Genomic DNA, 24,662 nt, shown 5'->3' on the forward strand with positions numbered 1-24,662 from the left:
TTTGTCGTACATCTTCAGGGCTGAAGGAAGTTCTTTCTTCTATTCATTCTTTTATCAGTGTGTACATGTTTGGAGGAAATAGCAAAAAAAGTATTCTGTCAGGCAGGATGCCTATGCCTAGTACAACAGCACGTTTGCAGTGCAATACAGCATTAGGTGTTACCTCAAGAATGTACAAATACTGTAAGAAGTTTTTGAGCCAATAACTTTTTCAGATTTTTATACACAACCTTTTTTAACTGGAAGACTAATTTCATACCTGTTTTTTCAGCTTAATGGCAAAAAATCCCATGCATAACAGTATTAGCTAAATTCACAATAATAAGTGATGGAAGATAGAGAGTAATTCTTAATAAACAAAATCTTATTCCCTTTAGAATGTGTGGAGCTTATTTAAGAAGTTATTTGAACTTTTAATACTTTATGATGGCCCTCTGCACTTTATTTAGCAAACACTATGTCTTTTTCTTAAGCCTTTCTTTTTATATTTCTTGAGGACAGCTTAATCAAACAACAAATTCACAACCTCAGCTCTGGTAGTTTTTTGCTGTACTCTGCCACGCTCAAGGTAGGTTACTGCTTTTCTTCTTCAGCCAGCCCATGGCAATATGAGTATGTAGAGCAAAAGAGTATCTGCTGCTTTTAGCAACTCATTGAGTGTCATGGTTATGAGCTTGAGGGCTGGTGCTGGTTGCCCTGAACCGTTGCAGAAAATTGCATCTTTTTTTTTCCACCAGATTTGAAAGTGTAAAAGAAGGGAAATAACACTTCATAGCTGAAGTTGGTGTTTTTTCTTTTTCCTGTGGCACCCATATGGTCCAAAGGCCCTTTCATGATGCAAGGCATCCTCAGCAGACACTGAGGAAGCAGAACTGAAAGGTACAGCTGTTCTTTTGGAGCAGGCACATACAGGCACTTCTGTAAGGGCCACTGCAGCTGCTTGGCAAAATCCAGATATGCAGCTTCTCTCAATTATAGAAGAATCTCAAAATTTGCTCCAGCAAGGGTTTTATAGTGCAGAGGGGAAACTGAAGTGCAGTGAAACTTTGATGCAAATCCTGTTCACAATAGTGAAAGTAAAATTAGGTGTAGAACAAAATTACTTACATTGTTTCAGAGAGACTTTTTCTTTGTTTTTTTTTTTTTAAGTTTTCCATAATTCCCTTATCACATTATTCTCTTTTTTCCCTTTTGAGTTTAAAAGTGGTCCTTGGGTGGCTGTTTTCTTTCCCTGCTTAACATAATAAAAGCATACAATTTGAAGCAACCTCTATAGATGGAATTGATTGTAGATTAACCATGATGTGGCTGCTAAAGGATGGCCTGTTGTATGTGCCAATTAACATGTTGTATCATCAGGAAATGCACCTGATACTTTTCATACAAGAATCAGAATTGAAAATTGTGGTTATGTTTGGTCATTGTCGTGTACAAGCCATGCACATATTGCTCTGTCAACAGGAATATGGAGATTTCATAAAGTTATGAAGAATTTATGATGTAGGGCATAAAGCATTTTCAGAGTAAGAGGAAAAAACATACTTCACCTTCTTCTTAAGTGTATTCTGTCTATCCATATTAGATACACCCTTTTCAGAAGTAATTTAAAGGCAACAAAATGTAAAATACTATTTTGAATAGGTTGAGATGACAGAGTTTTGTTTTACATGTTAGTGCCATGCTTGTTGCTCCAGATCTGTACATACTTATAAGTATTTTGCCTGTAACTGTATAGAAATTTCAAATGATGGCAGCTATGTTTGCAAGTGCCATAATTTATATTTTTAAAGAGACACAAAAAATAACAAAAGGGAAAAGAAAGTGTTATAGAGGCTCCCCAGTGAATCCGCTCTGAAGTTTAAATGTTCAGCAAAAAAATCCCTATTTGCAATGACACCATGGTGGAGACACGCTAAAAACTGTTTTGAAGCTTGCTGCAGGGACCTTTGTAAACAGCACGATCTCCATCACACCTTAAGAGGTCTTTTCTGTTCTGTGGAGGACAGTAACACCACCAAGAAAGAGCTGTACAGCAAATCCAGTGAATGAGGGCACTCTCAGCAGCTATGAGGAGCTGCCAGTACTTCTATCCCAGGCATTGAGATTTAGGATTTTAAATACATTCAGACTCTCAGAAGCCTTCATTCCACCCATGTTTGTGCTGAACTTTTTAGCTTCTACACTGGCTTTTTTCTAGCCCTAGATTCTGATGTAAGTTTTGAGTATCTAAAAGCTATTTGGCGTGGTTTGGAAATACGAGACTCCCAAATTACTAACTAGCTGTCACTAACTGTCTTCTGTTCTTGTTCTTCACTGTGTGTTCAGCTCTCTCTGCCTCCTGGAGTTTGGTTATTTAGCTGAGGTAGGCAGAGACATGGATTTAGGATTTAAATTGATGGACATTTGCACTTCCAGCTGATGTAATACTCACAGATGTTCAGTTGGACAGTGTAACAGGCCAAAGTGCTATAAATCTAACAGGCTTCAAGCAATAAAATAGGTCATCCATTTTTCTCTTATTGGTCTTTACAGGTTTTGAATGCGCAAGTAGTGCTGATAATTTAAATTAATATGCAGAGATTTATAAATTTGAAGAGATTAAATTAATTGGCTGATCTACTTTGTGAAGAAGTCCTTGGTAACAAAATACCTTGCAGGACTATCAAAATAATCCTATCCCCAGCTTTAACAGCTCTGTTTCAACAGTTGCCACTCACAAAACAGCTACCATTCATTCTGCCATACTCTAGATGAGAGATGATTGGGTTACATAATCAGTTGTAATTATTTCTCGCTCCAAAGTTTTGGTACTTGCTGAATTTCTGTAAGGAAAAAAATTCATATAATTTAGATAGTGCAAATGGAAAAACAGCAGACTGAAAAAAAAAAAAAAAACCCAACCATAATTGCAAGTCTGTAATTCCAGATGAGTCTTCAGCATTACAAATCACAGCTGAACGAAGTATCCAGACACCTAATTGGAAATTCAGTTCTTCCTAATAATATATTAATCCCATTCAGCCTGTCCTCAGCACAGAAGATCGGGTATCATTACTGATTACTTATGCAAGGTAGCCTGCTAACAGAAGAGGAATTAAAACATTCTCTTAATCCTGCACAGTGAAGTAATTCGTTGGCACAAAAGTTGAATTCAAATATTGAGTTTATTGGATTTTCAGTTGAGGTGGTTATTTTGAAAGATAAAAATATTGATAATGAACAGAACATGGGGAAAAAAAAGCACAACTGTTGCACTGTGTGTTCCAGTGAATCCTTCATCATTTAGAAACTGGATATTCTTTGATTACCAAATGGCAGTGTATTGCCAAGGAAAAAAAGCATTTCTCTTTCTCTTCTTCCCTGATAGTGCCAGATACAGTTTTCCTTCTAGGTCATTTCACAGTGAAACCCAAAAGGCTTTTGATTTGAATGCAGCTTTATCACAAGGACACATTAGAGGACCAGTTTAAAGACAAAGTTCTGCCAAAACTGTATTTAAAGAGTTTCCAGGTTACTCTTTGTTTTTATGAGTGAATACTACTGTGGTATTTGTTGTAACACAAATAGAATTTCCACAATCACTACGTATGCCCTAAAGAAATGATCCCTCAATTTAGAATTATTTATGAAGTGTCTCTAGAAAATTAGTATGGCTTTCATATGGATAAAGAAATCATCCTTATTAATAGCAGAACTGAGTACAAATTCAAAGAATAAAACATAGATTGACAAATGGGGGGTTTTTTTCCTTTTTTAAAAACATAGAAATTTACATATAATTAGGCAATTATGAAACTTTTTTGACAGTAAGGATACAACTTCTAAGCTCTTCAGTATAAGAGAGACATGGAGTGAATCCAGTAGAGGGCTCCATAGAAGATGAGGGGACTGAAGCACCTCACTTATGAGGAAAGGTGAGGGAGCTGGAACTGTTTGGCCTCGAAAAGATAAGAGAAGGGATGGTATCCAAAGGGAGGTGTTGAAGAGGATGGAGCCAGCCTCTTCTTGGTGGTGCCAAGCAGTAGAACAAGAGGCAATGGGCAGAAACTGATCCACAGGAAATTCCACCTGAATATGAGGAAGAACTTGCTGTACAAGTGACTGTGCCTTGGAACAGATTGCCCAGGGAAGTTGTGTAGTCCCCTTTCCTAGAGATGCTCAAAAGCCATCACAACACAATCCTGAGTAATGTGCCCTAGGGGACCCTGCTTGAGCAAGGGGCTTGGGCCAGGTGACCTCCAGTGGTCTTCCAACCTCGGCCATTCTGTGAAGCTCCCAAACAGCAGAAAGACACTGTCTCTGTAAAGTGCCAGCAACAAAACGTGGGGGTTTTTGACTCTTCAGTTAAGTTTAGCTTTTGATCTAAAGCATCGCCTTAAGGCACTGGGGTCCTGCAGCCTGTACTAACTGGTGATCCAACCTTCCCGTTTCCTTTTGCCTGTCCCTACAGCACTCTCTCACAATGTCCTTTCTGTTCAAAGCAGGGTGCTCCGGCTGAACCCCCCAAGGCTGCGGCTCCTCCCTCGGGCGAGCCGCAGCGGCGGGGCCGCGCTAACGCTGTTGTTTGTTTGCCAGGCGAGGCGGGCGAGGCGGCGCCGCCGGGGCCGGCCCAGGCCCCGCAGCATCCCCCGGCCCCCACAGGTAGGCCCGGGCGGCGCCCGCCGGCACTGCCGCTGTCCCTCCACCGAGCGCCGCTGTTGTGCCGGGAGAGCGCTCGGCTCCTCCGCGTCCCTCCCGATCGCTCTCTCTGTGTCTGCGTGTGTCGGTCTGTGTGCCTGTGTTTGTCTGTGTCTGTCTGTCGGTGTGTGTGCGTGTGTCTGTGTGTCGGTGTGTGCATGTGTGCGCGTCTGTGTCTGTGTCTGTCTGTATGTGTCTGCATGTCTGTGTGTGTCTGTGTGTGTCTGTGCGTCTGCGTGTAAGCGTGTGTCTGTCTGCCTGTCTGTGTCTGTGTCTTTGTGTCTTGTGCGTGTGTCTGTGTGTCTGTGTCTCAGGGACTGAATCTGTGTGTCTGTGTCTCTTCACTGGCATCCGCTGTGCGTCAGCATCCATCTGTACTACAAACCTCTGTGCTCCTGCACTTTGTAGCCCGTTTCCCACTCTGTCATGGGGGCCAGTTCCACCATCATTGTCCCTTTTAGCTGCATTGCTTCCCGCTCGTTATATTTGGGGCAGGTATTTTGGGCCAAACATCTGCTGTAGTACGCTTTACTGACAGGGAGCTTACCTGCCTTGGCTGAAATAAAAAGCATATGGATTTGTGTGATGAGGTGGTTTGAATGAATTTTAAAAATGCTGGAAGCCTTTCATTGTAAATCTTCTCCTCTTTGCCATCACCTTTTACTTTATTATACTGCCTGATTATTGATAATATTGAATTAAAATTATCATTCTTTTCAAGACATCATATGTCTTGAAAACAGGTTGGTCCCTTTTTCCACTCCCCCATCTGTGTGTTTTCTGAATGGTTTTGAGGCAGACCTTTTGTCACCCTGGGGTCAGTCCCAGTATTGTTAGCAACAGGAAAATAGTGAGCCACTTAGAAGCCAGCACATGGAGATAACATTGCTCCTTTTTTGCCTCAGAAATGAATGTATTTTTAGTGTGTGAAATCCTGTGCATCATTACCGTGTGCTATTTATGCATTTCAGGGTGCATGTATATATATATTTTGAGACATCCTACACGCTAATGTGTTCTGACTGCTCCGTACGTCAGGGATCCTTACATATTTCTTCTGTGTGCTTCATAAGCATAGCCTGTTTTATATAGGTTTTAAGACCTTCTGGTATATGCCTAGGTGGTCAGAGATTAGATTTCTCCAAAGTTTTTTAAGGAGCCATAATGTATTTGTCTGATATTGACAAAATGAGTAGATAAAATGAGAGTTTTGATTCAGTGGTGTTCTCAGGTTGCTGATTAAGCTGCTAAAGAAGAAGGACATGGAGTTTAGTTATTAACTGTACTTTATTGCGAACTTTATGTATTTTGGTTACACTACATGAAGGGTAAGACTTTTTTCTTTTTTCTCTTTTTTTTTTTTTTTGAGGAATAATCCAAAATTAGAAACCCTGTCCCATTACTTTCTTGTGAAGCTATTGAGTGAGCAGAATGTACCACGCTGCACATTAAGATGTAAAATCAGTAAGACACAGAACAGAGAAGGTACAAATGGCATTTGTGTCATTGTCACAAGATCCCGAAATCTGCGTGTTGGTGCTACAGTGTTGTTTCCAAAGTTGTGTGAGGGCTGTTAATGCCTCGGTGCATACATGACACATCTGAATGACTTTGGAAGCAACATGGTGACTCAGTTAAATGTTGTTGCAGCAACTTCCTTTAAGAGTTGGACTCGATGATCCTTGTGGGTCCCTTTCAAGTCAGAATATTCTGTGATTCATTAAATTTCTATATTAGGAAAATCATAAATGTCTTTTTTTTTTTTTTTTTACATTAAGGAAAACACATACAATTGGTGTGACCTGTCTTCCAGCTTTCTTATTTACAGTTATATAAATAATGACTCATTTGGAAATTAGAAAAGCCTATTACAATCCAAGAATTCTGCTCTATGAGTTGCAACACACTGTAATTATTCATAAGTGCTGCTCTTTCTGTCTTAATTCGCAATTATATCCCCAAATAATCCATGTCACAACACTGTTCACGGGGTTGGATGCCAAATTAAAAAATAGGATTTCTTAATGATAATTTCCCTAGATTTGCTTGTTCATGCAGAAGGATCAAGTGCATTCTAACCTTTCTTCTTACTTGGGTATCAATCAGATATAATATTTTTATCACTTCCGGTTTACTGCATCACCGTCTTATTTTAATTGATCTTGTATTGTTCTTATTTTTTTATTTTCATCATATATTTTATACACCCAAAGAACCAGACTGTTCAAAGCTCTTGGTATTATTTGAGCAAATTCCCTTTTAGGACAGTTGTATTCTGTTCACAAAATCTTGTTTGGTTATGCAAATAACTGCATATTCTGTCCCTCTGATCCATCTTTTGAAGTGTAGCTGTTTGCAGTGGCCATGAGGACACTTCTCTGTCTTTTCAATTTCTTACTATGTTTTTGACATTTTTTTCCTTAGAGCTGGAAGACAGAATATAGAAAAAAAAATCTTCACAAATCATTTTTTCCACTGTTTTACCAAGCTGTATTTTTTCATGTGTGTGGGTTCCTCGAATATATTTAAAGTGTTCTTCTCTCAATATTATCTGTGAATTTTTATCACATAATCTGCTTATTAGCAGGTGAAGAGTATTAAGCCCAGGCCACACAGTGGGGAGTATGTGAAAAATACACATTGCACATTGTTTAACGTTTTTGTTTGTTTTCTTAATCTTTGCCCTATGGGGAGTATATCTTATTACTAGGATGGTAAACAGAGACTATTTAATCTGACATATACGTTATAAATATTTTTCTGTCGCACTTTACTGTGTCCACCAAATAGATTTTTTTTTTACGTTTAGCATCTAGATTGGCTGCTCTTGCTTAGCTGTGTGAATTGCTTTTATAAATGCTTTATTTGCTAAAATATGTGATTCCATCTGTTTCAAAACTATTTTTAAATTTACCTACTGCAAAAGCATACTTCCATTGTAAATTGCCACTATGAAATGCATAAAAAGTCTTTTTCTTACGTAAAGGCAACTCTAAGGATAACGATGTTGCCAAGTGCCATAATTTTATCCTAAAATTAGAAATTTTCTAAATATTTCCTTGCAGCTGAATTATTTCTGCTGTTTACCATGCAGCGTTTTCTCCTCTTTCATCTCCAGAATTATTTACAGTGTACTTAATTAATGCATATCCCATTTTTCCATAAAATGTGAAGGCAAAAGTTAAGTGAGATCTACAAAAGCCTCTGCCTCATGCACTTTTAAGGAAACTCCTTAGACTAGGTGGTAGGTAGTAAGTGCCTGAAGGAGGACTGTGAAGAAACAGAAAAATCCAGTTGAATGAAATTGGTGGGAAGTAAAGAATATGTGAAGAAAAAAGTTAGAATAAGAAGTTGCAGAAGAGGCAGTGTGGAGGGATCTGAAGAAGAGATGGAGGCAGACAGGAAGATCCACAGAAGCATGAGAAGCAGGGCATAAAATGTAGAAGGCTTATGGAAGAGGTGAGCAGAATAAAAGCAACAGAGATTGAAGGACAGGGTGGAAAGCAATTTATATGAGTTTTCTTCTAGAAAATGTTCAGAATATTAAAGCCAGATCCTTTCTGGGTTTTGTCATTTCAGGTCTGTTTATTCACACGTGATGTTTTGTTCTTTGCTAGTTCAGTCTCTTTGCATTTAACAGTCTCCTTGCAAAAAGTGTATTTCAAATAAATCTGTATTTATTCTCTTAAGAAAATGTGAATGATTTAACTGCAGAGCATCATACTTGATGCTATAGATGGTAGCATGAAAGCACACCAAAAACAGAGGAAAGGAAAAAGGGGAACATAAAGCCTCTCATCAGAATAGCCATCAAACAAGAGACAGGGAGAATTCTTGAGCATTGGCTTTATGTGCTGTTTAACCTTTAGAGTATGGAAAACTCTACAATTTCATGGAGTCATTCTAGCTTGACTTCATACACATGATAAAAAGATTTTTTAAACTAGCATCTTTCCTAAGGCAACATTTTTAAATGAAAGTTGATGAAAACTGACATACTGGGTTTTTTTCCTCCTGGAACTGATGAAAACAAAATTTTAGTTTAAATATTTGAAAACACTTTTTAAGCCTCAACTAGAAGACATGATCCTTATCAGAGTCTGCCTGATGCATACACTGCCGTGGTGAACCAGCCCAGGCTTCTCCCCAGGCATCTTGGCTATGGTATTGGACAATGCTGGATTCTTTTCAAAAGCTCCATGAAATGACAATAAGTAACTATTAAGTAAATTTCATCAAAGTGTTAGGTGAAGATGGCTTTAAAATCTGAAGCATGAGAACTTACATTCTTTTCCAGGTTTAACTTACTTTTTTCCTGTTTGAAGTCTAATTATTGTGATCTAGATCTTCAGTGTTCAACTCACTTTTGGAATCTGAAGTTCTTGTTGTTAGCGTTCTTTGCGACGTTTTATAGTTGGAAAAAACTATTTCCATTGTAGTGTTGATGACATCAGGTTTTTAGGTTTTTTATTTTGAGATGGTACTTTGCTCACTTTTCCACACAGAGCATGAAGTTCCTCAGTCTGGATATATTAGGGTGCATATAGTGAGGTGGTATTTTTTCATATATATATATATATGTGTGTGTGTGTGCGTGCGTGTTTGTATGTATATATATAAATATATACATCATTTAACATATATATAGAGACAGGTGTGTACTAGATAGTGTATGTTTGTGTATATATCTATATATGCACAAAGATTTTGTGTTCTTCTTTCATACAGAGGTTAAGTTCCATGTGAGAATAGTCCTTCAATCTCTCAGTGCATGCTGACACACTTCAACATTTCATTCTGTGTTGGGCTGTCTGTGACTCAGTCTGTCAATTAAGACAAGGAAGTATTTGTGGGGAAAAGAAAATGCCCGCTGATTAACTGTTTTGGTTTTTTATACTTGCTTTACAGGCCAAAGTTCAAAAAACATCAGTTCATCTCCAAGCATAGAGAGCTTGCCTGGAGGACGTGAATTTACAGGATCTCCACCTTTGTCTGCATCAAAAAAGGATTCCTTTTTCAGCACCATCTCCCGCTCACGTTCCCAAAGCAAAACTATAAGCAGAAAAGAGTCGGTGGGTTTTTTTAACTTTTTAAAGCTATTTTAATGTTACACTGCATTACTCATTAGAGACACTCATTTCTTCCATTCTTTGAGCACTTGCACTTGGAAATGTTTCCCTAAGCACGCATTAATGGCCAAAGAAGAGAAAGCTATTTCAACTTTTTGTGTTGAGTGTCATCTCCATTATGGCTTCCATCCCAGTATCCTGCCTGAAATGAAACTGTGAAAGTGCCTGTTGCCTCTGAGAAAGATGAGAGAAGTCCTGTAAGATTTTTTGCTTTGTTAGACTTTTACTGTAGTCCTGAAGTTAGTAAACAGTTCCATGGGAAGCTTGAATGCTCAGCAGATCCAAACATGTCCATCTGTTGTCCCTGAAATTCCTTAATACATCAGAGGTTTCCCAGTGTCTGTAGCATCTGTAGTCTTCAGTCACAGTTCTATTTCTTGTGCAGCTCTGGCCTTCCATTTGGTCACAAGAAGCTAGTATTTAAACAGATTGTTCTCATCCAAGAAAATCAGCTCTTATGGGTATGTTCCAAAGAAATTCTCATCCCATCCAAGACATTTTAGGAGCACTACCTTGATAAACTAGGTATGCCCTGGAACATGAGGATTCTTGTTTATTCTCTATGCACATTTCCCTTTGTCTGTCTGCTGACTAGAAAACAATTACATAGTAGAAAATACATTAAATAATTATAAACTGGGTTTTTTTGTAAGGTGAAGGCACAGTGGTTTTCTCCATTCTTTTTTCAGAAATGTAGGCTCATGTCACTGCCTATTGATTTCAAGACGTAGGAATTGTAATATCCAGATTTCTGTTACAGCATTCTTTGGGTGTTCAGAGCTAATATTGCACAGAAATTTCATCTGAACTTCTCAGTGCTTTTTACTTCAAACAGCCGAATCTATATTAATAGTCACATCATGTTTTTAATTTGATATTCAAAACGTTCTAATGAAATGCACAACTTTGTGCAACTTTGTTCAGTTTTTGTTCACTGAATGAAAGTGTTTTATTCTTGTTCCAAATGCTTTACTGTTGTCTGAAGAAAAGCTGTGTTTTGTGGTTAGTCAACAAGAAGCTATAATTTTGGTTTGTGACCATTTAAAACATGTTGAATTTCATTTAAAGCTAAAACAACAATTTAATTTCTTTCTGCTTGTCCTCATGAGTTGAGGAAAAATAAATACAGCAATATTGAACTTTTCTTTTTATGTGGCTTAACAAGATCTAAATGCAGCTTTCATTTGCAAGTTTTATCCAGGCCAGAACTTGGGTTTTTTGCACCAGTAGAGTTGAAGAATAATTCCTCCTTAGTCCTCTAATAGGAGACAGGAGAATTTGCCATAATGTATTCATACTCAGTTAAAATCCATTAATAATTGACATGTTTTTTCAGGTAAGTGATGTCCCAAATTTGGATATTATAATAATGTTTTCATTAAGAATTTTGGATAAAGAATTATGCATTATAGCGGTCCTTATGATAATTTTTAGTGGATTGGTAATCATGACAAATCAGGGCATAAATTTTCAAAATAATTGTTGGAACTGTGATATCTAATTTATATTTTAGCATTTTATGATTAAAGAGCTAGAAAAGGTTTTAGGCTATCAAAATCCGTTTCCTTGGGTTCAGGTTTTGACTGACCCTTAACAGAGGCAAACAGAATTTGTAGCAGATCCAAGAGGAAAAGGCTTGTTTAAATCTGTTTTCCATTGCACAAGAGAATGTTTGCGTTTCGTTTTCCTGTAAATTTCATGGTACTTAGTTTTCCACATAAAGTAGAAGACCCCAAAGAATTCTTCCTGAGGTCCTGAAGTAGTTGCATCAGTACTCTCAAGTTGTACGATTGCTTCATTTACAGCTGTTTTCTGAAAGCAGAAGGCTTGAAAATATAATGGATCCACATTGTTTTATTTCTCAAACTGAACTGGTCTACGTTTTTAATATTACAATTATACAGATTATGTTGTTAAGTATTAGGGAAATTACCTTTGTTGGAACATTGCCTTGCATCAATCTCTTTATAAAAAGATGGATTTGAAATCACTTATTCTTGATGTGGCAGATGAAAGATAATCCATTTTCTCTTCGTCCTTGTATTTCTAATACAAACCCTTTCCAAGCAAGGTGGAAATGGAATGCGTACATAAAAATTTATCCTTTAACATGCAGTTAAAATAAGTCATTTCCACAGACCATTGCTGTAATAGTGTAATGGGATGGACAGGAATGTCATTGTCACAGATTGCACCTGGAGTGCTGTGTCTAGCGCTGGGCTGCCCAGTACAGGAGAGATGTGGGCATACTGGAGAAAGTCCAGCAAAGGGCCACGAAGGTGATGAAGGGACTGGAGCATCTCTCCTGTGAGGAAAGGCTGAGAGAGCTGGGCCTGTTTAGCCTGGAAAAGAGAAGGCTCAAGAGGGGATCTCTCCAGTGTGTATCAATACCTGGAGGGAGGATATAAAGAGAACAGAGCCAGGCTCTCTTCAGTGGTGCCCAGTGACAGGACCAGAGGCAATGGGCACCAGCTGCAGCACAGGAGGCTCTGTCTGATCATCAAGGAAATTTTCTTTTGCTCTTGAGAGCAGCTGAGCACTGTCATAGGTTGCCCAGGCAGACTGTGCATTCTCCGTCCTTGGAGATATTCAGAAGCCATCTGTACACTAATCCTAGGCAGGCTTCTATGCTTGGTGGCCCTTTCGAGCGTGAGCTTGGGCAAGAGGAGCTTCTGAGGTCCTTTTCAACCTCAGTCATTCTGGGATTCTGTGAGAGGATAAACTCTCACAGAGGGATGTGACGTGTCTGAATTCTTCTCTTTCCTAAAGCCAGTCCAACAAGTTTTTATCTGTGAGAGTTAGGATCAAAATTGATACTTAACTTGTTTCATTGCCTCCAGGAATAAAATGTGTCCATTTCCCATACTAAGGACTCCTTAAGGTTAGTAACATTTGGGTTATATTTGTTCTTCTACATAATTTTCCCCTCAGATGCAAAGATCAGTGGAGTGACTTTTTTATTTCTGTTACCAGAAACAGATGTCCCCTGTTTTACTTAAAGAAATGAATCTACAGCCTCAGGGCTGAATGCACAATATCAGTTTACGTTTTGGGAGCCCATGGCATGCTGATGTTTTTGGCATTACTGTTGAGTGGCACAAAGCTGTATGTTGATGTGAGATCCACCAAAAGGGTTTGGAAGCCTATTTTGTGCCCAGCATTGAGATGGTTCCTCGCTCCTTTGTATCCTTTGTGGCTTTCTGACAGCAGTAACTTAAGCAGAAGTTCCTGGAGCTGTCTTCCCGCAAACAAACACAGGAATTTAAAATCTGTAATGCACTCTAGTGCCCACTATCTTCTTAATGATTCAGTCTTGCTGGAATAAAGTCCTACAAAATTTCATCTCCCAGGCTGCCTACTGCCCTCTACTTTTTGGTGGAGTTGTGAGAAAAGGTGCATTTGTGCTCCATCTATTTCTCATTATGTTTCATTTATGTCTCCAGCAGCCATTAAAGAACGTCTATCCCTCTTTTTAGCAAATAGCAAAGCTACTTAGATGTTGATTCTGGCAAATATGGTTGGCTAGTCCCAGTTTCTGGCAGAATATTCTGTAAATTGCTTTCAGACATAGAGATGTGCCAGAGAAGAAATTTCTGAGTCAAACAATATAAACATTTTTAAAACTTTCATTGAAAAGAAAAAAAAATTAGGAAAGTGTGGATTTGACTGAAAATAAAGTTTTTATTCGGAGAAACTTTGTGTTTTGATAAGTAAATTTCTACATAAAAGGTTTCAACTTAAGAAAAATCAAATTACCCATTTGGAAAATACATTAGTTAAAAAGTTCCCAAGAAGGAAGCATTTTTAAGGAAAATCTGGAGCAGTTTATTTTCTTTCCTAAAATAATTTACAAACATGGTCAATAAGAATCCTCATTTCTTTGCAAAAATATCCTGAACAGAAGTTTCATGCATTATGCTAGTTTTGATTGCACAGACTTTTTAATTAAATCAAATTTGACAACATATGCTATTGTCCCTACAAGCGTGTATGAACAACTGCTACTGTCTGTGATTTACGTAGCTAGTCTGACTGATTTGAAGTTAGTTATGAGTACCCCTACAGGTTAGAAAATTAATGTATGCCATTATTTTCAATTAAATAGGCATCTGCTGTGGTGATTCTAGAGCCTGAGTTTAAACATACCAGTTTGACAGCTCTGCTCAAGTAGAAGTGGTATATGAAAACCAAAGAGATAATAAAATATATACTAGAAAACCACACAAAGAAAACCATGTATGCAAAAATTCATTTGAAGAAGAACATGCCTTTTGTGCACTGGAGATGGTTTTTATTACCATGTATCTTTTCCCTGACTGTTATTTTTTAAATGTCTTTAGAATGTTTTAAGCAAAATACTTCCCAGTTCAGACTTACTGATGCCAAACATTTATTTGGAAGTACAAATGCTATGATGAAATGTTCTTTTTTCATTAAGCATCATAAAATGTGCCCAGAATAAGTTAGTTTGTCTGTGTACATCAGCCAATTCTTGATCAGTAGATTGGATTTGTTAGGCCTAGAGTTAAAGCCTTGTTGGTTATTCTCAATGCCATTAAGTTTAAAATACTTCAGTGCCTTAATGTTTAACTGTAGTTAATACTGGAGGACATACGTCTTCCTTATTCTGATGTGACAGGCCAATTCAGACACAAAAAAAAGGCAATTTATTAAATACTTCAGTGCTTGTCTAATTTTAGGGTTAGATGAAAAGAATATTAAATTTCAGATGCTGACAGGTCACATGAACAGAGATATTTTGGAAGTACAGTTCTTTTCTTGGTTGCCTTCCTCTGACTTACACGACATCCTGTAACTCAAACGAAAGAGCTGAAAACAGGAGAAGAAAAAATAAGTTGCCTTTTATAGTTTTTATTAGAAATACTTGCAAGTTTCTTATAATTTAGTAAAGCAACAGCTGTGTGCATGAGTGGCAGCTTTGAATCCTAGAGCTCCTTATCTTTTTTGGAGTGATTCATTTCAGAGAAAAAAAACTGTACCGTGATAATAACAGGAAGTTAATTGCTTAGAAGAAAAAAAAAAAAAAGAATAAAAACCCAAGAGGCTCTGCAGTGCTTTTTCTGTCATATTACGAGCAATAAACATGTATACAGAACAGACCTGTGGGACTATTTGGAATATTTTTAAAATGTCAGTATAAGCTTCTCTTTCTCTGGTACAAAAGATTCAGATACTTATAGATCAATAGTACTTTCCAGAAACTTCTGCACAGAAGCAGAATGATACCACTTGAAAAAAGACCGTAAGAACATTAAAAATTTTTGGGCTGCCCTTTGAAACTGTCAGAAAGAATTTAAAAATTACCAAAATAATGAATGGAAGAGACCATCAGCAATGTTTACAAAAGGATCAAAGTGACTGAGGACACAGGAAGTGTGATGCTTCACTTCACAGCAATGATGCTACCAGCAGAGGCACAGGACTTGCTCTGTCCTTCCTCTTTCCATACATTAATCATGAAAATGTTTTGGCATCCCAGTGGCAAAGAAAAACATATCAGAGCGTCTATGTTGGTAGCTTGAGCTGCCTCATTTTCCTTTTCAATGGGAATTCCATCTCTTCATCCTGCTCTTTTAAGGTAACACCATGAAATTGCTGACTTTTTTTGTGGAGAGCTGAGAGACCTCCACTGAACTCTCAACAAAAACATGGGTGTGGATGAGACACATGCCTCTAAACCAAGCTGTTGTTTTATTTGGGAGTTTTTTGGGTGGAAAAGGTTTCTGTGTTTGGAAGATTTTTTTTAGCCGCCACTGGAATAGCTTGTGGCTATGCATTTAATAGCTTGATTCTTATTTTTGTCCGTGTTTTGTTAAATCAAACAATTCCCTATAAAAACAACAAGACTTGTACTTCTGTTATTTTAACAACGTAGTATAAATGGTGTATATTTATAGCCCCTATATAATCACTATACTTAAGTTTTACCTTCCTTAAACTCTGAAAAATTAGAGATTCCAAAACCCTTAAATAAATAATCCTGTTCTTGTCTACATCCTCAGTCATGTTTGGAATCATAGCAAAGGTCAAATACATCCAGCCTGACCAGAGGAAGACTTAGTGAAACTATTTTGCAACTGATGCTTAAAAAGAATTTAAATGAGTATGAATTTAACAAAGGGTGTGCTTTGGGAGTCCTTCGTAAAGGACTGTGTATGTTGAACTGTTTGTATTAAAAAGCTTATTCAGGCAGCAAAATCAAGAAGTATAATTATGTAAGTACATAACACCTAATCAACTCTTTCAGTAAGGTTCAGGTAAGTATGTTAGTGTTTCCCTGCTCATATTTCTCTTACATTTGCCACAGTGGGCTTATGCAGTCTTAGAGGCCAACAGTGTATGTAACAGATGGGCAGAAAGTCCCTCAGATGTGATAGTGAAACGTAATAGAAGAAATAGGATTCTCATTTGCCCGTGTGTTTATTTATAACTATTTCCAAAATGCTTACAGCCATACCAACTAAATTAATGTATCCATTTTATTATTTATGAAGAAATTTTCCAATATTCTTAAGTCAACAATCTCAACAGCAGCACCGAGAGAAGCCTTTTATCAGCATTTCTGTTCAAAGGGATAATTTCTAGTACCCTAGAGCTCTTTCTTTTCTTATCTATTCCCTTACCAAGTGGAATACTACATATTTTCTCAGCTGTTCAGTGCCTACCCATCCACAGTGAATTATGCCCAGCTTTTTGCATTCCATGGATCTTGCAGATTTTTATGGGTTTCATTTTTAAACTGTCTCTTGGCAGTCCCACAATGCAGTGCCAGCAGGTGGACTTGTGCAGGCAGCAGGTGGATAAGTCTCCCATGTCTTGTGTCTGCTTGCAGAAGAGATTTCTTCCCGTTCCTGCTTTCTTTGTCTCCAGGCAGGAGCTTTCTCCATTAGTTGTATTTATCCTTCCCATCTTCCTGCCAAGGAAAAATTGTCTGACCATAAAGTGGAATTTTTTTAAGAGGAAAATGTACCCAGATTATATGAAAACAAGTCCTTCTTGTGCTCCAGTAGTACAGTTGCTTGTTTCCTACTCTGAACAGTGAGGCTGGTGCACCTAGAAGCTGTTCCAATAATAGGTTCAAAAGTGGGAGCTGCTTTGGAAAATTTCCAAGCCCATGGTCCTTTGCCACTGACATCTCCAGGCAAGGTGGGATGTGGCAAACTAAGCTGGCAAGTTGATTTTGAACTGTTTAAGATGGAAATTTAACAGCAGGACATGGTGATTAGAAGCTGTTAGCCAGAGTTTCAGCTATTTCAATTGAAATTAAATATATCTTTCAGGTTGTAGGGAGATCCTCTGAGGCACCACCTTTCATTTTCTTCTGAATTTCTATATGTTTTTTAGCTTTGTTCTAAGAGTCAGTAAGTCAAATATATTGATAATCATACATAAATGCAATAAAACACCTGTTTTGCCTCAAAGTCACCAATCTTAGCAGAGTTTATAAATGAATATGGATGAAAAATAAATATTTTAATATGTAAAGAATAATAAATAAACATGTAAAGTACTAAAACTAGGGGGCAAAGAGGAGGAGAGTTATTCTAGTTTGGAAGAAGAGAAATAATTAACCACAAATTCTTGTTTCTCATATTTCAGGAGAGCTACAGATACGTAATGCAGTAAAATACACATGTGCATTTATGTCACTCATATTCAAATTTAAAAACAGAAATGCTAACTCTAGAATGCTAGAAATTTGGATGTTGGATGAGAGTTCCTGGGTCATTGGTTATTCAGAATCCCAGTTGGAGCCCCTTTCAGTTTTGTTGAGGCTTGTTCTCTATTTTGAGGGGGAATGTTAAGTACAGAAAGGCTGAAATTCTTATTCTTTTAATTCTTTATTATAATATCTTGGTTCTATTTATGTGTGCATAGCCTGGAGATCGTCATGAGATGCCATCCCTCACTGTGTTGTTACAGAGAGCACACAGAGGAAGTAAGGATTGTACCAATGCCCAAAACTATGTGCCTTTGCAGATGAATGCCTTCTAGCATTTTAATTTATTGCCAAATTTGTCTTGGTCTCATTCTGCTTGAACATTTTATCTGTATTATAAAATCCCTTTTTTGTCTTTGATACTTGTTTTCAATCGGAGTCCTCTGAACCAAATAATTTTTTGTTATTATTGTGTTGGTACATAACCTGATTTAACTTGGCCCCTTAGAATTGCAAGAATTTGGATATTTGGATATTGGATAAGTGGATATTTTGTTGAGCTTTCCTTCATTCTTTGTTTTTGGTTTTTTTTCCTCAGTCCCATTCCCCCCACCCCTTTCTGAGGGTTGTCACAGATATACATTCACAAAAGATTTGACAGTGGCAGTTCTGTTTCAGGTTTTAAGACAGATAATTACTCTTCTGAATTTACTTCTTTGAGCAGAAGAGGATGCATTGTACCCTGAAATGTTTTGACTTTCATACCACTAAGTTTGGAACCTAGACTTCTAAGATTACTGTTTGCTTAGTCCATTTGTGCTTACTCTTACATTCTCTGATGTATTTTGAAATATACAGTATTACCAGACAGCAAAATTGAAAAGCAACAGGTGAAAGTAATGATAAGGCAGAGGAGAAAAGAGATTTTAAAAAAAAGGTTTCCCTAATCTGACAGAGAAGCTGTTTGTGCTTTAAGGGCTCTGATCTAGAAAAGCACTGAAATAAGTATGTAACTATCAGTAAGTATACAGTCTGAACAACTGTGCCTACTAGCACTGCACTTCTGATTTAAGAGAAATTTTAAAGAATAGGGGAAAAAAGGGAAGAAAGACATTCCTACTTAAGCTCTCTCATACTACACTGGAATAGCAGTCTGAGTTTAAATGGTGTAAAAAAAAAAAAAGCATGAGCAGGAGTTAAAGTGGTATAAAACGAAAACACGGTTTGGGTTTGCTGTGCATACAGTCTAAAGGAACAAAATACAAGTTTTTAGAACTTAGCTGAAAGTAGTGTGTTTAAAAATGCTTAACATTTATGAAAGTATATTCAAAATAATAAAAACTAGGAGATTGTGATGATGTGAAGAACACAAGACATGACTTACTTGGAAATATATTAAGCATGGGGATATTTCAATAAGTGCATAGACATATAAATACTGTCTATGATTATAGTTCAGCACAGGAAATCAATACATAACCTCTACTTCTAAATACTATTATGTTGTATATATATAGTCTACTTCTACTCTACCTCTTCTTCTTCTATTATATGAAGGCAGTATATGAACTTATTTATGTCTTCCCTGGCTAATATATTAATATTCACAAAATTTCATTTTGTGCAAAAATTTAACAGGTACCAAAATTCTCAACGTGAAAGTGGCAATATACATTTGACCTCTGATGTGCTTGGTGCACTTTCATCTAATCATTTCTTAGCTCCTTCTGCATAGAAGAAACTTTCTCAAAACTTCTGCAAAATAAATGCTTTATGAAAACTCTCTTAAAAATTCCACCTTGTCATCAACAACAGTTTGGCTCCATGCTGAAGCCATGTCTAGAAGACTGACTAATATAGCCATATTGTTTCCATGTCCTCCCCATATGTGTGTCTCCAGCCATCTGTTGTCTCTTGGCTTACTCCATGAAGTCCTTCAGAGAAGCGGGGTTTTTCTTTATGTTTGTACAGCACCCAGCAGGGCAAGGCCTTGGTCCTGATGAGGCACTGTGAGTGATACAAGTTAAATTTGTAAATAAAATAAAGTAAAAGCTTGGGTTAAGTTCCACTGTATGTAATTCAGTGCACAGAAACAGGAGTTTCTGGTTTAAATGTCAGCGTATGCTGTACGCTATTCTGGCATAGACTATAAAAATTTATGGAGGTGTCAGCCAACATTTCACTGTCGCAGATTCAAGATTATAAGGTTAAATCGAGTATTTAATTCTTAGATTAGAAAATTAAATTAATTCCCACAAAATGGAAGGAGTATCCACTTCTTTTTACTCTAGGGGAATTTGCTTAAAATTAAATGAGAAAGCAATTTATCTGTATCTTGTTTGACTTGTTAACTGCTACTGATATATAAAATGTATATTCTGTGTATAATTTATGAATAAGAACTTAAGTACTGGTAAGACTCTTAGCAAGTCCCTGACTTCAGGATTTCCATGTATCAGTCTTGTTTTTCCCGTTATTTTCCTCTAAATGTTTTGATACCTCATCAAAATTATTTTCTGATTTGCCCTGTCAATTTGCCAAGAGCTATGGGATGTTTCCTGAGTGTTCTTACTATGAATACTGAAAAAAACTGAAAATGTAACTGGGCAAATTAATATAAGGAAAGTACCTAATAACTACAGGAAAAAACACACAAGCAAACAAGATGATGTGTAAATCTGTATAGTCTGGAAGAGTATTCTGGGCAGTGCTGTTGCATGTTTATATCATGACATTCTGTTTTCTTCTGACTTCACCCAGCCCATCATTGACCAGTATCAGAACAGACCCCAGGAAGACTGGGCTCTTCTGCCAGCTCACTTCTGTCACTGGTTTGGGGTTTTTTTTAATGTTTTAAATTTCAGCATTAGTGCTTAAATACCTTAACTACCTTTAAATACTCTTCTCTTTGAAGATATTTTCTTATCCACTGCACTTAGCACTTGATAGCGCTGCTAAGTTAATTCTTATTCAGGATTCAGTTTAAAATTAGTAGAATTTTGCCATTCTGAGCCTTCATTAATGAAATGCTTGGACATACATTGTTGTAAGCTTTGACAACAGAGTTTGCTTTTCCTTGTTTTTCCTAAACGGGTTAAAGAGACAAAAGTACAATTTTTCTTTCATCTCCTGAATAGCAAGACTGAAAATTAAATGGTGTTGTGAAAGAAAGGCATTTACAGTCCTGATTTTCCCAGTTTGTATTTCCTGTTTTCCATAATTCTGCGTTAAGCTGCATGTCATGTATTTGGAAGAAAATTTGTTTAAATTGATAAAAGCAATTTTGAGAAAGAGTGGCTTCTTCCAAAACTATATGTTATTAGACCTTGTAAAGGATACCAAAGTCCAGTGCCCTTACCCAGGTCTGCAAACCATATCGCAGCTTGTAAAGCCATGAGCTGTGGAAGGATAGGATAACAATGTCTAAAGTGTAAAAGTTTCTGTTCTTGACTACACTGACCACTTTCAGTTATTCACAGCTTTTTTTCTGATGCTGTAAAATTTCATGGAAAATGGGGCATGGGAGAGGCATTGCTGATCTCATTATGAGCTCAGGAGAAAAGGAAGGATATAAACAATCATTTCCACGGCTCTCTTTAAAGGTGAGAAAGTAGATGAAAGGAAGGGTAATAAAAACAGAAGAACAAGCCTTGGACAAATGGAGAGTACCGGGACTGTATAGATTGGGGGGGAAATAGCGAAGAAATGTCAAAAAATTAATCATAAGGGCATGAATTCTCATGGGGGAAAAAAAGAAAAAAAAAAAGGAAATGTAACTATATAAGCAAAGTTCTATATGTGGATACGAAGAAAAACAAATATGAGAAACATAAATCTAAGTCAAGTTTTTTACAGATTCAGTCTTGCCAAAACCAGGAAAATAGTTAGAGATGTATATATGAAGGCATTCAAATAGAATCTTGATTTGATTGGAGGCATAAATTCTAGCCAGCTTACTATTGTTAGTGAAATGTAAATCAATGTAGTATCACAAATAAACTATTTATTTTTCATTCTCCTGTTAAATTCCAGATGTTAATGGTTATCTGTAAGGCTCTAAATCATCTGCAATGTCGAAAGTGTGTAATAGTTTTTTGAGAACCCTGGAACTGAATTTTCAGAAAGTATTAAGTTGTTTTTCTGCAAGATTGCATACGTAAATTTGCAGATCTTGGTCTCCCATGTCTGATGCAATGATTCCTTAGTTTGATTTGCTGCTTGATTTGCTTCTCTTCCTCATAATGCAGCTCCCAATATTAGAAAATATTGAGCTTTATAAGAACATGTTGTTTGGTAAATTGACACTGATTTTGTATTTTGGTTGAATGAGTTGGAATCGTTGTTTGTGTGTTTCTGGTGCTGTGTGTGTCAGCTGTAAGGTTGGTCCAGAACATACTGGATTTCTCCTGACTTAGGTTTGGCCTGTTTGAAGAATTTATAAGTCTCTGTTCATGCATAAGAGAGATCAAATCAGCACTGCTATATGTACATAAAATAAAAATGGTATCCAGGCTACTCATTTTGTTAGCACAATGAAATGTTGCACTTAGAGGAAAGTGCAATATATACTGCACTGAGAGCATCTGCACTATGCTGGCTATAAATCGTTTTATCTAGTACTGCAAAAGAATTTGATATTAGAATACTGGAAAAAGGTCCTTTTTCCTGAGAGGCTTTGTGATTTTGCTGCTTACCTGTACAAAGCGATCTTTGAAAGGTACTTTGAAAAGATTAGTCTTAGAAATGTTGTATAGAAGAGACTTCTGCTTAAGCTACTACATGGAATAAGACAATCACTAGCATTGGGTCAGATCAGTGACTGAATAGAAATTACTCTTCTGCATGTGACTTCTTCCAGTGCTGCTCTGCTCTTCTAATGAGGAATATTTTCCTAATGATCAATTTCAACCTTCCAAAAGGCAGTTTTGGACCGCAGTACCTTCTAAATCATATATGAAGAGTTTGATTCCATCATCTCTGTCACTTCATGTAGTTACAGACTCCCAGTAGATTCCCCTTGAGCTCCTCTTGACCAGAATAAACAAGCACTGCTCTTCAGCCTCTCCTCCAGACCTGCAGCCTTCACAGCAGCCCTGCACTGGGCTCTCTCCAGTTTCTCAGTGTCTTTGAACTGCAGGCCCAAAGGGTTATTAAAGGTGAGGGCTCACAAGCACTGTTTAGAAAGGGGTGTAATGACTTTCCTGGATCTGCTGACCACATTGCTCATAATGTAACCCAGTGCAACTGTTTACGTTATTCATGATAAGAGAACTTTATTATATACAGCTCAACAGCCACTGTAGCCTCTAAATCCTTTTCGGCAGATCTGAAACAAAAAGTTTCTTCCCTGTCTGCACTGGTGCCTTGGGATTTTTCTTCTCAGGTGCAGAATTTTGCACTTACGGAAATTTCTAAAACAGAAACCTCAAAAAGGCTTCTCTTGCCTAGGCTTCCTATGTCTCATGGTGTTCATGAGTTTAAGTTCCACCAGTCAGCACAGCAGCCACACCTCCCAATTTTGTATCATGTGAAAATCTACTGAGTGTACATTCTGTCTCCTTATCTAGGCTGTTGATGAAGATACTGAACAGTGTCTTCATAGCAGTCCGTTTGTTGCTGTGCTCATTTCCAAACATCAGCTGGACATCAAGCTATTGACTCTGTTCTTTAAGCTTGGGATTCTGAACAATCCAGCCCATCTACAGTCCTTTCATTCAGCCCATACTTCATCATATTATAAGTGACAATGCTTTTGGAAACGTGTCAAAAGCCTAACTAAAGTAAAACTCCGTTTCATTAACTTCCCCCCCTTCATCTGCATGCCCAGTCATTTCATCATAGTGGGCAGCCAGGTTGGTCAAGCATGATTTTTTGCTTTTGGTAAATCCTTATTGACTTTTCTTGATTATTGTCTTGTCCTTTACATGTTGGAAATTGATTCCAAGAGGACATGTTCCACGATTTTTCCAAGGACTAAGGTGAGGCCAACCATTGTATAGTTTCTTAGACATCCCTCCTCACTCTTGCTTAGTATGTAATTAACCTTTCTGCAGTCATCAAGGATGCTCTGTAATGGCACTGATTTTTCACAGGTGATAGCTAGTGGTGTTGCAATCACCCTGTCAGTTGTTTCAGCACTCATAACTGTATCCCATGTGGTCCCATGTGTTTGAGCACATACTGCTTCTTCAGGTATTCACCAGCTTATGGCCTTCCCACCTCCATAGCCATTCCTCTCCTTCCCAAACAGTATATGTGGGATCTGGGAACAAAGTTGGCCTAAAAAGTGAGATGCGAAAGTGGATTCAAGTGCTGCAGCCTTTTCTGTATCATGTGTCTTATCTCCCTTAGTAAGCAATAGACCATTTTCCTTGAATCTTCTTTTGCTCCTCTGTATACTTATAAGATTACTTCTTGCTACCCCTTAATGTCCTCCATTAATTTTTGCACCAGATGGGGTCTTGTCCTTCCTAGTTTTGTTCATGTGCCCAAACAATGATTGAGTGCCTGTCCTTTGTTTCCTGTCATTGTTTCCACACATGTGCTCTCCATTTCCACCATTTCCACCTCCATATGTGCTTTTCCCGTTTAAGTTCATTAAGAAACTCCTTACTCGGCCCAAGTGGACCTTCTGCCTACCTTGTCTGTATGTGCTGTTTCCTCACGTATATCTGGGTTAGGTCCCTGGTCTGTGGCAAAGTCCTCCCCCTAGATTAGCAAGTCTGTTCATGAAGATTTCTTCCCTATCTTTGCAAGGTAGACCTGTTCTCTAAGTTATCTGTCCTCATCAAACTGGGTGCCACAAGCCAAAAAATTGAAACCCAGCTAATGCCACCAAGTATGTAACCGTATGTGGTCTCCCTGGTACACCTGCTGCTCTCCAGACTTCCGCATTTGTCATAGGATTGAAGGGAAACACCACCAGGGTTCCTGTCCCCTTCACCCTTGCTCAGGAGGCCTACTGTCGCTTTCAAACTAAAATGCTTTCACATCACCCTGTCTCTGGTGTACACATGAATTAGCAGGAAAAAAGTCAGAACATTAGGTGACCCCAAACAGTCTTGCAACACCCCAAACCGAGGCTCCGTACAAGCAAGAAACCTCCCTAGCTGACAAGTCAGGCTGGAAGAGTCATCCAGCCACACACTGTCACTCATCACTTTTCCTTGGTAGTA

General features: G+C 37.7%; 1 protein-coding gene across 2 annotated transcripts in view; it reads left to right on the plus strand.

Moving 5' to 3' along the window:
- TBC1D5 (TBC1 domain family member 5) overlaps positions 1-24,662 on the plus strand; it is a 316,356-nt gene that overhangs the window by 264,878 nt on the left and 26,816 nt on the right. Inside the window, exons 19-20 of one of the 2 annotated variants that reach the window (XM_066194787.1) lie at positions 4,576-4,641; positions 9,586-9,749. In XM_066194787.1, the coding sequence (XP_066050884.1) occupies positions 4,576-4,641; positions 9,586-9,749 (230 nt within the window). The remainder of the gene's footprint in view (positions 1-4,575; positions 4,642-9,585; positions 9,750-24,662) is intronic. The other variant, XM_066194779.1, reaches the window with a different exon arrangement.

This window comes from Chamaea fasciata, unplaced genomic scaffold (genome assembly GCF_029207755.1).
Source record: "Chamaea fasciata isolate MVZ Bird 193981 ecotype frontalis unplaced genomic scaffold, bChaFas1.0.hap1 SCAF_1, whole genome shotgun sequence".
NCBI lineage: Eukaryota > Metazoa > Chordata > Aves > Passeriformes > Sylviidae > Chamaea > Chamaea fasciata.